The sequence below is a fragment of the Cibotium barometz genome, chromosome 15 (assembly GCF_041138505.1).
Source record: "Cibotium barometz isolate CiBa-2024 chromosome 15, ASM4113850v1, whole genome shotgun sequence".
In the NCBI taxonomy this organism is placed as follows: domain Eukaryota; kingdom Viridiplantae; phylum Streptophyta; class Polypodiopsida; order Cyatheales; family Cibotiaceae; genus Cibotium; species Cibotium barometz.
This window is the reverse complement of record NC_141060.1, coordinates 16,742,384-16,755,976: the sequence shown is the minus strand read 5'-3', so window position 1 is coordinate 16,755,976 and position 13,593 is coordinate 16,742,384. Positions and strand designations below refer to the sequence as shown.

The 13,593-nt window shown below is 34.8% G+C and overlaps 1 protein-coding gene across 2 annotated transcripts; it reads left to right on the top strand.

Moving 5' to 3' along the window:
* The first annotated feature begins 6,807 nt into the window (after nucleotides 1-6,807).
* Nucleotides 6,808-12,352, top strand: LOC147631017 (bidirectional sugar transporter SWEET4-like). 2 transcript variants are annotated; one of them, XM_086809351.1, is made up of 6 exons: nucleotides 6,808-6,899; nucleotides 7,397-7,433; nucleotides 8,296-8,512; nucleotides 9,119-9,280; nucleotides 10,326-10,445; nucleotides 11,708-12,352. In XM_086809351.1, exons 3-6 carry the CDS (start codon nucleotides 8,312-8,314, stop codon nucleotides 12,050-12,052), a joined length of 828 nt encoding a protein of 275 aa, XP_086665477.1. In that variant the 5' UTR covers nucleotides 6,808-6,899; nucleotides 7,397-7,433; nucleotides 8,296-8,311; the 3' UTR covers nucleotides 12,053-12,352. The 2 variants fall into 2 exon arrangements, with proteins under 2 accessions (XP_086665477.1, XP_086665475.1); XM_086809349.1 differs by lacking the exon at nucleotides 6,808-6,899 and adding an exon at nucleotides 6,912-7,249.
* The last annotated feature ends 1,241 nt before the right edge of the window (nucleotides 12,353-13,593 follow it).

Genomic DNA, 13,593 nt, shown 5'->3' with positions numbered 1-13,593 from the left:
AATAAAAGCTTTTTTAAGATTAACCTTAAAAGATTTTAAAAAAACGAATTCATGGGGGGGCGATTTTCGCCCGCACAGAGGCTGCAATGCAGCCCCCCCTCCCCCCCGGCGTGCATGAATCGTGTGAGAGAGAAGAGGGTCTCTCCCTTCTCTCCACTCTCCTCCTTATTCAATCCAACCTTCTCTCTCCACGCCCTCCTTCTCTGTTATAACAGAGAGGAGGATTAAGCTATGATTAAAAATAAAAAAAACTTAATCATAATTAAAATTTAATCATGATTAATATTTAATCAAGTTGTGCCTAATAAGAGGCATTCACACACGCGAGAGAAGAAATAGAAGAAATCGGTTTTGAGAGGAGAAAAGAATTCCACGCACACGGGAGAGCACTCCATGCATCAATTGCCTGCCCCACTTTGCATTTTAGTAGAAATTTGGTAGAAAAATTGATAGCACCACCACAGAAAACCCGCCAAAATGCATAAAATATATATTTTTTTCTATAAAAATGCTCTAAAACTTTCTTTAAAAATAGGAAAAATTTCCAAAAATTATAGAAATTCAGGGAGTTCACTTACTCAAAAATATCCATAATAAAATGTGTGATATTTTAGTAAAAATTTCATAAAAGCTTATTTTAAACCAAAAAATTTAGAAAAAAAATAGCATTAAACTCACGGAATTTTCCCGCAACGTCGATTCATCCATTGAATAGAAGAAACACATGTTCCAACTGCCATATCGATGATCCACATGATAATCATCAAAACAAATCAACAAAATAACATTTTTATTTAGTAAATATTAAAATTTACTTTAAAAATGCTAAAAATTGAAATAAGAAAGAAAAAATAACAATTAACAAGAGATTGCTCTGATACCACTGCCATATCGATTACTTTAAAAATAGCATTAAACTCACAGAATTTTTCCGCAACGTCGATTCATCCATTGAATAGAAGAAACACATGTTCCAACAACTGCCATATCGATGATTCACATGATAATCATCAAAACAAATCAATAAAATAGTATTTTTATTTAGTAATTATTAAAATTTACTTTAAAATGCTAAAAATTAGAATAAGAAAGAAAAAATAACAATTAACTAGAGATTGCTCTGATACCACTGCTAAAACCCTAAGATCTCTCTAGATAATTGTTATGCATAAACATGCATAAATCAGGCATAAACTCATCCACCCACCACAACCACCCCCGAGCCCAAGGGATGCACACATGAATAACAATGAAGTACCTCATACCTTAACCTTGATGTCCCATACCACCAAGAGGTATGACTCCAATCCAACAGCATGTAGCTGTAGTGTGAAATGGCATGAGAGTAGATACAATCCTCTATAAAAGAGAACATCATATCATAACCTAGCCTCAACATAGCATCCCTTGAGTATTCCCCATGCCCCTATTATATAGGAGGGCCCTCAAGTGACTCTTGACTCTCCATTTCCCATGTGTGACCCTTGGATGCCTGACCCTAGCCTCAACCCTTAAGATTAGCCCTAACCTATGCTCCACTAGAGCTTGTTCCCATGCTCCCATGCTCACAAGCCTAAGGTGGGTTAGCATCCTAGTATATGCACATATAATGTGCACATAACAGCAAAGGACTGCTACAAAAAGCAAAATGACATTAAAAGTGGGAAGTTGCAGAAAGGCAACTATGTATCATCTAGCAAACATGGAGGTGATGACAGAAGTGAGCAGCTGTTTGTGATGCAACACATGCTTAGTTCCATAACAAGGGATGTGTCAGGATCCCAAGATATATCGTATGTGGATTTTGGCGCCTCTAACCACATGACCAGTCATGCTGAGTGGTTTAGAGATATGCAAAAATCGAAAAACCAGGTTATGTAGAAACAGGTGATGACACTACGCATCCCATTGTGCATGTTGGTAAAGTGCCATTGTCTATGCAGAATGGCAAAATGAAGTACTTGGCTGATGTACTTCATATTCCGAATATTACAAAGAACCTGGTTTCTATTTGGACAGATGGTTGAGTAGGGTCTGCAAGTGAGGTTTAATCCTCAAGGATGTTTTATGGAAGACTTCAAAAATAAGTGTTTAATCCTCAAGGATGTTTTATGGAAGACTTCAAAAATAAGTGTTGCTTGGTTGCAAAGGGTAATAAGAATGGCAAGATGTTTACTTTGGATGTGAACATGCCTGAGATAAAGGCAGCCATGTTTGCACATGGAACAGGTGTCATTGTAGATATTGACATATGGCACAAGCGCATTGGTCATGTGAATGTACAGGGACTGAAGTCTATGTAGGCCCAAAATATTGTTGCAAGTATGTGCATGTGCCAGACGAGAGAAGGAAGAAGTTGGATCCTAAGATAGAAAAGTGCATTTTTGTTGGGTATGCACAGAATCGCAAGGCATATAAATGTTACAATCCACAAACTAGGCAAGTGGTTATCTCACGAGATGTGGTGTTTGATGAACTTGCTAGTTGGTACAAGGCAAAGGATGAGGGTGTCATTGATTCCATTGATGCTGATTGTAAGATTCCTCCCCAGCCCCTCAAGATGTCGAGTACCTTCCCCTGTAATCAATCCCCTTTTTCAGAAATATAAAAGATCTTGTTTCTAACTGTTTTGGCCTAGAGAGAGAAAATGTTCTAGAGAGAGATAACTTAGTTTTTAGATATCTTTGGATGGAAAAATATCCTTTCTTATTCAAATAAATTCCCCTGAAACAGAAGTTTAAAAAGAATTTCCTAAGGTGCATTAGAAATAAATTGTAATCTGCTAAAAAGACCTTAGCCTAAGGGTCCAGATTTTCTAAAAATTTTAGATTAAGGTTTTGAGAAAAATTCTAGAATCAGTTTGCTTGGTTAGAGGCTCACTTTTTCCTAGAAGCCTCCCCCTTTGTAAAAGCTTAATAGTGTTTTATGCACTGTTGCTCTACTCCTTCCCAGAGCCAAAAAACATTGAATTCATTGATAATTCACTTGTTTTTGACTAATTCCTCTACAAAGAATTGGTGGCCACTCTTGATCCAAACAAGAGTAGAACCCTCAATCCCTCAAGCCAAAGGAAAGCTCTCAAAAAGTTAGAAATTCTACTTTTTTTTTAATAAGTATTTAGGAAAATTAACAAATTTGGTGTTTTTTTAGATCTATAAGAAAATGAATATAAAATGATTCACTCAAAGTTATAGAAAATGAGGTGGCCTAATTAGTCTTTGAAAGTTGACAAGTTTGAAGGACATAAAAGTTGGACATTTATACATCATGTTACAAAACTAGTGTTAAGGTGTCTCGTATAGAAAAATTGATGTAAGACTTTCCACACTCAACCCTTTCTATTTTTCTATGGCTAAGGTGCCTCTGAAGAAGAATATAGAATAATCTAATTCTTTACCAACTCACATCACACATCACCATCTGAATTGCATACACATCTAATTCACACTCTAGAAGGGGCACCTAATTTCACCCTTCCACCATTAGAAATGAGGTAGAGGAATCCCATGCCATTCCATGAGTCCTTTCCATATTCTTTTAGTAATATTAGATTAGATAGAGAACATGAATCCTTCGTGGGAGAGCCACATTGAAGGATTGCACTTAGATAAAGGAGCCTACAGATTTTGTTGTAGAAAAGTTTATACTTTATTAATTTATATAAATGAACCTAGATTGTAGAATCTTCTCAATTTTTATTGCTTGAAAGGGAAGTTGTAATGGTCTTACTATACAAGAAACATGCTTAAATAAATGATTGTTGTTGCTACATGTGCATGCTATACCTTAGAAAATTCCAAGGATCCATTTGACTAGAAAACTTGATCCTTTTAGGTTTGCAAACTCAATAATAGGCTCATTCTCATGATTTTATGTTGAGATGCCTAAATTTTTTAAAAGAAAAAAATTCCTTGGACATTGTTTTGGACCAAGAAACATGTAATAAAGTTAAAGCTTTTCAAAAAGGTCAAATTGATTAAGAGATTATGGACTTATGGCATCAAAGGACTTGCTAGTGGAAGATGACCATAAACACCAGGTACCATCTTTGAAAAATCTAGAACCGATACTTGTAAGTTAAATTCATAGGGTGCTAGCACTTTTAATTTGAGGCACTACCATGATGCATCTATTATACATGTCCCAAGATACACAGGGTTCATGTTTTCTTTGTACACATTATGCCACTGAATTGCATGATCTCATACTCTTGTATGAGTATATAAATTGTGATATTCTTATAACCTCTTTTGTGTTTTCATGTATGGGAATTTTCTCGATTCATACTCTATGCCATGTGCATGGATTAGTTCTTACAAATAATTAATCTCCATAAGTTTTATATGTAAGATACTTGATTATTCTTGCACAACACATATCTAAAGTATACTATGGCCTTATGGTATATTGTGCACTTTTAATATGAGTTTCAAGCTTCAAAAGAATTTTTTTTTGCACCATCATCTTGTATAAAAATAAACATAAATTCTATAAAGACCATACATGCATGGACACACGCACATGCGTGCACACACACACACACACACACACACACACATGCACAAGTGTACATGTGCATGCCCATAATGTAGAAAAGTAGAATCCAAAAATGGCTCAAAGGTGAAGTACTATATCTCATATTGAGCTTTCTTATAAACATCTTGGAAGTGATAACATGCATACATCCTTTTTTTATTTTGAAGTATGTGTAGGCATCACTTTCAATGAGTGGAATTTGTAGCTACACATTTGCATTTCTAAATTAACACATTCATGATGGAATAATTTATTAATGTGTTGAAAAGTACACCTTCTCTTTATATTTTTCCTCATAAAAATCTATCTAAAATGCTTATGGTTTTCTAGAAAAAAAAATATTTCTTAATTATATATACAAGTAAATTCCATATTTATTTTACAATGAAAGATTTCCTACTAATTAAGTCTAACTTGAAAAATATAGTGATGGATAAATGACATAAGCTAATTGTTTCAATGTTGTTAAGAGATAAGCTTGAGAAATATGGTGACATAAATGGCATAAATGACATAAGCTAAATGTTTAAACTTTTTCAAGACTTGGAATGTTTGATTAACTTCACCTAAACCATGTATCTTGTAATTTTATATCTCAAATGTGAGCCTTTGGGTTCTTAGAAAATATTTGTATCAAGATTTTCAACAAATAAGAAAAATGCATTTTCAACTTGATTAGAAGTTTTGCATTCTCTTAATATTCTCATCACAAAAATCCATTCAAAATGGTCATGGTTTCCTAGCAAAAACTAGTGTGATCTATACTAGTAAAATCCATCTATATTTTACATCTTCTAATGAGTTATATTTGAAAGGAAAGTTTAAAAAATACAAATTTAATTAGGTTTTGTTCGAATAAAGTGAATACATGTCTAAATATTAGAGTGACGAATGTATTACGAAGAAGGTACCCATTGGTGTCGTCATGAAGGCATAACTAGAGTTTGGGTAGGTAAAAGGACGAAAAGGGCATCATGGTGGTTAATCAAAGTTCAAACGCTAAGGTAAATTCAATCAATACTTGTGGACCTAGATGCACTAAGGAAAAATAGAAGAATGAAGGATTGAATATTTTTGGGATGATCGTGGTTTGTGGATTTATGTAGGAAAAGGTGAACTTACTTACCTTTTACTTCTCTTTTTGCCAAGTTGGAATCCGATGCATGTAATCAATAAGCTTACACTTTATCATGCAATGAGTATCCTTTGAAAGATCTTTTAAGGATACTTTTATAAATTGATGAAGAGCACACAATAGCTTTGTTTAAAATGACATAAAGCAAGAAAACATTGGTAGTGTTTTTAAACCTAAAAAGAAGAAGACGATGTGCTAATGCAATAATGTCTTTAAAACAAGATAATCCTTTTTTATATGGGCTTGAGGGAGTAATGTCAAGGATTTTTCCAGTGTTAGGTGTGCCCTTCAATTTAGGAAAATGAAGAAAAATTATTGCTCTTTTAGAGGGCAAGAAAAGATATAAGTTTATATCCATCCATTCCACTACCTTTTGGGAGAGTTCCATGCTTGAAAGCATTATTTAAGAAAGCTCATTATTGCCATGGGCAAGTTAGAACTTAGGTACTATGGAACTTTTAAGTGAATTAATGCAAAGAGACATGCATGGTGCAATACCACACACAAGAAGACAATTGAAAAAAAGCTTAATTGCAACTCTTGTTACCATCTTAACCACAAACCTTGCCATCGTGGTGTTTCAACAATGATCCATGCCAAGGGGATAGCAACACAACATTAATCGAGTTATGGGGTCTTTGACTTTGAAATAGACCATATTCTCAGCCCATCAGGGGCTTCATGTCAACAAGGGGTCTTCAGCACATCAATTACTCTTGATGGGGATGATAAAAGGTTGATATGATATTGTACTATGGGGGTTTTTACATCAATTATCAATAATCAAGGGGAAGGGCTCAAATACTCATGTGTGGTTTTAATAAGATGCAGATGGAGAGGGATTTTACATCAATAAACAAGTTGAATTGGATATAAGATGGTGAAGGGAGGGTCCAAAGATATTAGATGGAGAGGGATTTTACATCAATAAACAAGCTGAATTGGATGTAAGATGGTAACTTAGGATACAAATATAGGCACAGTTTGGGTACAATTGGGTGTGGGTACTCATTACACCAGCACTACTACAAAAGGAGGAGGGGGGTGTGGGTGTGGGTGTGTGTGTGTGTGGGTGGGGGGGGCTGGGGGGGGCTGGGGGGGGTGGGGGTGGGGGAGAGAGAGAGAGAGAGAGAGAGAGAGAGAGAGAGAAGCCACAAGCACATGCTCATACTACAACTTCTACAAAGGCTGCTACTCACTCATTAGCCGAAAGCTATAGACTGTCTAGGTCTCTCTTTTTCTTGCTTTCTCCCCGCCCCATTGCCAACCCCATTACACACTTAACCCCCAAGAATCACGCAATTGATTCCGTTATGAAACCTTTATTAATAATCTCCCCCATTGCATTTCTCCTCGTCCACACTTCTGCATGCCACTACATTGCCTTAATCTATATCATTATTAGTGCTAATTACTCTCACTTAGCACATGGATAGTGATACAGCTATTTAAATTCATGCGAACTTCTTGCACTGCCCACCACTAGTTTTGATCTGTATTACACTAACCCTACTATTAATTAAGCATTAAGCATGGGTGGTGATCGTGCGATAGCTCATACTGCGCTCGGCGTACTAGGTGGTGCATTAACGTGATGTTAATTACAAGCTGTTGTTGATTAATTGAGCTTTTTGGGTTCTGCTAATTTGAAATTTTCAATTGGATAAATTCATGTATTTAATTATTCGCAAATGTTAGGAGCTAATTGCAGCAAGTGGATTGCAGGTAACGTGGCATCTTGTCTCTTCTTTCTTTCATCTGCGTAAGCTTAATTTTCAACCCTTGCACTTGATCATATTCAGCTCATCAAATTCAAACTAGTTAAATACAGACTAATTCATCAAGCGATACCATGCTTGACTTCATAAGAATATCAAAATATAGTTCAATAAAATCTACCTTAATATCCAAAGCAAGGTGCTTAATTGAGGATTAAATTATTTGCTAATCAAGTGGTTCAATAATATAGCTTAGCTAATCTGGAAATCTAGAAGGCTTACAGCGTGATCCAATCATTTCTATGATCAAGTAGTTCACTACAAACTCTAAGCTTATACAAGCAAGGTTCTTGATAGAAATATGTGATATGTTTAAACCTTGTAATTCTATTTTTCACTATTATAATATGCTAGATAACATAATATATGATAGAATAAATTGTAGAATATTTTCATACAATAGTATAGCATGTTTCATTCAATATATATATATATATATATATATATATATATATATATATATATATATACATATATGTGTGTGTGTGTGTGTGTGTGTGTGTGTGTGTGTGTGTGTGTGTGTGTGTGTGTGTATATGTACATGTATATATATACACACACACACATATATATATATGTACATATATATATATACATATACACATATATATATATACATATACATATATATATGTATATCACCTGTAAAAATAAATCATAATTTTATTTACTTATATTAAGCTCATTATGATTTAGGTGCCTAATTGATGAATTTGCTTGTTTTAACTATATATATATATATCACCTGTAAAAATAAATCATAATTTTATTTACTTATATTAAGCTCATTATGATGATTTAGGTGCCTAATTGATGAATTTGCTTGTTTTTGCTTTATTTTTGCAGGCCTACTGTTGTAAGGATGGTGAGATGTAAATCAACTGGTGGTTTATCAGGAGATCTCTATGTGTTCAAGCTATTCAACTGCTTGCTATGGAGCTTATATGGGCTTCCATTTGTCCACCCACATGACTTTTGGGTTGTCCTAACCAATGGCTTCGGATGCATATTTTCTATCATGTACATAATACCCTACTTATGCTATGCCTCTAAGAAAGAACGGGTAAGCCATTAAATTAAGAGAGAAGCATCAGTGATTAAGTTAAGTGTTGTTTTGAGAAGGTAATTAACCTTTGTGATTCTAGAGGATAAGTTAATATTATACTATAATTGAGAACTTAACTTAATTATGTCAAGATCATTCAAAGGTTGTAGGTGGTAAAGTATAGTGGATGTGATAATTCAAAGGTGGTGGTCATAATTGTACGTGGAAAATTAGTAATAAAACAAAAAGATGAGTTTGTTCTGAGTATTAATCAAAGAAATTAACCTGTTGTGAGCTTCAAAACAAGGTGTTTCAACTGAGTTGGGTACTGTTGTTGAACTGATCAAGTGGGTGGTGGGCCAAATTATCATGGATTAGAGCATGAGCAATATATAGATAGATGTGAGCAATTAACCACTCAACCAAAGTGATGAAGATAATGTAATTAATAAGATAATCATGGATTAAAGTATGAGCATATAGATAGATGTGAGTAATCAAACAATAAGCAAGCAATCAAACAAAGTGATCAATCAGGTAAAGAGAATCTAATTGAGATTATTAGTGGTGTGATGAGAAACAATAAGTGGGTTGTTTAAATTATGGTGCTTTTTTTTGCTGCAGGTTGGCTTGCTTTGGAAGCTATTAGCAATTGTAGCCAGCTTTACTATCATGGCGGTGTTGCTGTTACTCTTGGACCATTCTCAACACAGCAGAATTTTGGTGGTGGGCACCATGAGTGCGGTCGTTAGCAGTGGAATGCACATGACCCTCTTATCTCAATTTGTACGTATTACTCGTTTCACACCAGCTCATAATTATAACACCAATAAAATTACAATAGAAGTTCATTAGAATAATCATAATTATCAGCAGAAAATAATCATTAATATATGTACAGAAATACACATCATTTCAATATTTATATTTATATTTATGTATGGTATAAGCACGTGCACGCACACGTACACGCACACACACGCGCGTGCACACACATATATATGTGTGTATATGTTATTTATATACACGTGTGTGTGTATGTATGTGTGTGTGTGTGTGTGTGTGTGTGTACATATACTTATATATACTACTTAAGTTTAATTTTCATTTTCCGTACTAATACTTATATAGTAGTAGAATTAGTACTATATTGTTAATATAGTACTAGTAGAATTAGTACTATATTGTTAATATAGTATTGATGACCAGAATAATAATAATAATTAATCCAACATATGTAAACAGCTTTGCTTAAGCTGCGAATGATAACAGATTTTATTTTTTTTGGGACCTTTGCTCGGTATGCGTGTGTGCTTTTTCATGCCTCCCTCAACAACCAACAGATTTTGAACCCAACACTTCATGCATGGGACTTCAACACCTTACCAGCTTTGCTTAAGCTGCGAATGATAACAGATTTTATTTTTTTTGGGACCTTTGCTCGGTATGCGTGTGTGCTTTTTCATGCCTCCCTCAACAACCAACAGCTTTGCTTATGCTGCGAATGATAACAGATTTTATTTTTTTGGGACCTTTTCTCGGTATGCATGTGTGCTTTTTCATGCCTCCCTCAACAACCAACAGATTTTGAACCCAACACTTCATGCATGGGACTTCATGCATGTGCTTTTTTCATGCCTCCCTCAACAGATTTTGAACCCAACACTTCATGCATGGGACTTCAACACCTTACCACTAGGCTGTGTCTCCATTGGCTAATGATAACATGATTTATTGCAATTTCTTTTGTACAATCATTGCCATTAAGCTAAATATATATATGGTGATTTCAATTTATTTATTTTTTTGTATTTATAAAATGGTGGTGTAGAGGATGGCAATAGAATTGAAGGATGCAAAGTACCTGCAACCCCAGGCATCGGTTGCTGCGTTCATCAAGGGCGTCATATGGACAACATACGGGACTATAAACTTTGACATCTTCATTGTGGTAAGTATTCAACCCTCCTCAATCCAATTAATTAATGTCTACTCTTTGATCATTAATCATTTATCATTTGTGGTAATTAAACAACTTCTTTTGATCATTTATCATTTTGGTCTCTTTTAATCATTTTTTGGAAAAAAGAACCCCCTACGCTCATAAAATAGCTAATAATCATTATTCATTTCATTTTCTAATGGGGGGATTTCTTCTTTTTTTTAAAAAAAAATTGCCTAATTAATGAGAGGACTCCTCTCAAGGCCCCACATGCCCTTTCACAAACACCACACACCTGCAGGCAACATTACAAGATAGCATCATTCGGGGTAGCTAGCAAGGTTTGAACCCATAACGTCAAGTGTATCAACCAAACACCTTAACAATTGAGCTAATGCTCGATGATACAATGGGAAAATTTCATTCCCATTTATTTAACCTACCCCCATGTTGCCATGCAGAATATTATTCAGCTAGATTTTTGTGTAACAAGCTCGACCCTTAGCATACTATATTTAATGCTAATCTGAGTGTTCACATAAAAATCAGATTATTTTCTAAAATATTATGTACCAAAATATACTTTTATAGTTAAGAAGTACTTTATTGCTTAGAAACTAAGACTCAAAATAGTCTAAAAATTATTGGGATTCGGCTCTTGATCTCAAATTAAATTATTTAATTTTTGTAAGCTTTGATTGTTTGAGAATAACTATCCAATGGAAAATATGTTACATTTCTACTCTCCAAATGACACTCTTAAACATGCTCTCACCATGTAAATCACTACAAAATGATATTTCCAACCCTTTCAAAAATATTTTTCTTTTTCATCTTTTATCTTTGTAAACTTTTTATTGAGGTGTTGGCACCATTACATGCTTTTTGACCTTGCAATTTTCACACCTAATATTAGATCACCCCCATTTTAAGTTATGGTTGTGATAAGCAAACCCATGTAAAATCCTTTTTTTACACTTTTTACCTTCATTTTTTTGATCTTTTTCTTTTAAAGAGAGGATATTTTATTTTTAAAAATCAAATGGAGTGGTGGTCCACTGCTTTGTTATATCCACATGCAGTTGTGTGCCCTTACTTTTAATATCTAAAAAGTTTATTATATTGGGTGATCAAACCCATGCATAACCACATAAATTGGTGAATCAAATCCATAATCCTATGCTTTTGTTATCCTCGGAGCTTACTCTCATATATTTACCAACTTGTTTCAATATTGAAACACCTAACTAATTACTTATTTTTGAAAACAGATACCCAATGGAGTTGGCGTGCTGATAGGTGTGATCCAAGTGCTAATAGTTCTACTTCTTATGAGTAAGACATCAAAAGAAACTGAAGTAAAAGGAATGCCTTGTGAAGATAAGGGCTCCAAGAGAGACTCCATGCAAGTGCAAGTGCACAAAGAAAACACTAACATGGGCCTAGAACAAGAAACTTGTGAGCAAATGCAAGCCGGTGTGGCACCACCCACAACTGTGTCAAGAGTGTCATCTTTTCTAGGATTGTCTAGACAAGGTAGCATGTCCTCAGTTGTGGTCCCTATCTTTATAGATGAGAATGATACTGATGTAAACACCATCCACATATTGGTGTAATATGAGTCGTTAATTAAGAAACTTGACGACGACAACTAATTAGCTATTTTAACCCAATCATCTTAAGGCAAGAAGAAAGCCCCTTCCCCATAAAAAGAGTTCCCCACATTTTGGCCCAAACATTCCCAACTTCCCATGAAAAGAAGTGTCTTGCCTTTAGTCCAAATAGCATAGGGATTGCCCATGTTAAACAGTTTAGAATGTGTACTACTGGCTTCAAGATATGTTTTTTTTTTTAAGACAACCCTTGAAGCTTTAGGTTCTTTTTTCTGTAACTTTCAAGAATTCATTTTGGAAGAAGATGTGATCATTCTTGAAATGATATTATTAATGATACTATAAATAGTCATGCCATTAATAATAACCAAAAAAAACTTTACACATAAATAATCGCTCTGAAGTGTGCAAGACATTGTATGATAGCTTGTTTTAAGGACCAACATTACAATGGCCTCTATGTCTGAATCCTCACGTATAGGGAAATCAAGCGATTGAGTAGAAAAATGTTCAAGCATTGGTCTTGTTTGTTTTGTTTAGAGTTGCCTTGTCTAAGGGTTTGTGACACTAACTTGAGACTTGATTGTCAAGTGGTGTAGCTATCACTAGAGTATATCCATACATATCCACATCATATATTGTATGGAAAGAAGGTGAAGAAATTAAAGACGAAAAAAATGATAATCAAAATGGAGAAGTTGGTATGAAAGGGCAATGATAACAGAGGTAGGTGGAGAAAGGGAGTCACAATTTGTACAAAACACAAGAAAGTGAGGATGGATGGGTGGAAAACATTGGATGCAGTTGGGCGAGGAATAAAAAATGTGGGCATTTATAATGGTAGAATTCAAAGGAAATTTATATGGTAGAATTCAAAGGAAATTTGCATGCAAATATGTGGAGGAATACATTTGCAGCACCAAGAGATGCAAAAGAGTCGAGTGGTAGTTGGGGGGGTGGTTGTGGTGGTGGGTGAGTTATATGAAAACCTTGTATGTTCGAGGCGGTAGATTTTTTAATCCTTTTTCAATGAAATGTGTCAATATAAACATAACCATTTTGTAAATTTAAAGGTAACCAGTGTAGTCATTTATGGACCAAACTCACATATTTTAAAAAAACAATCTATGTAAAGTGTTTTGTTGAACTCATCTGCTATCTTACATATTCCTAGGTTAACTCCCCTAGGGATTAAAAAGGTATGCGGACATGTGCATATGCATGCATGTGAGTGCTTATATGTAGACATGCATGTGTGTGTCATGACATGTGTATATGCATGCATGCAAGTGCTTATGTGTAGACATGGGTATGTGTATACATGCATGTGTGTGTCCATGTATGCATGCACATGTATGTTTTTGTGCATGACTTCTGTGCATGCATGGTTGTGCATGTTTACATAGGTGATAATGCACGTGTATGTGTGTAATTGCACATGCTTACGTGTGTGTGTGTGTGTGTGTGTGTGTGTGTGTGTGTGTGTGTGTGAGAGAGAGAGAGAGAGAGAGAGAGAGAGAGAGAGAGAGAGTGACAATGATCAG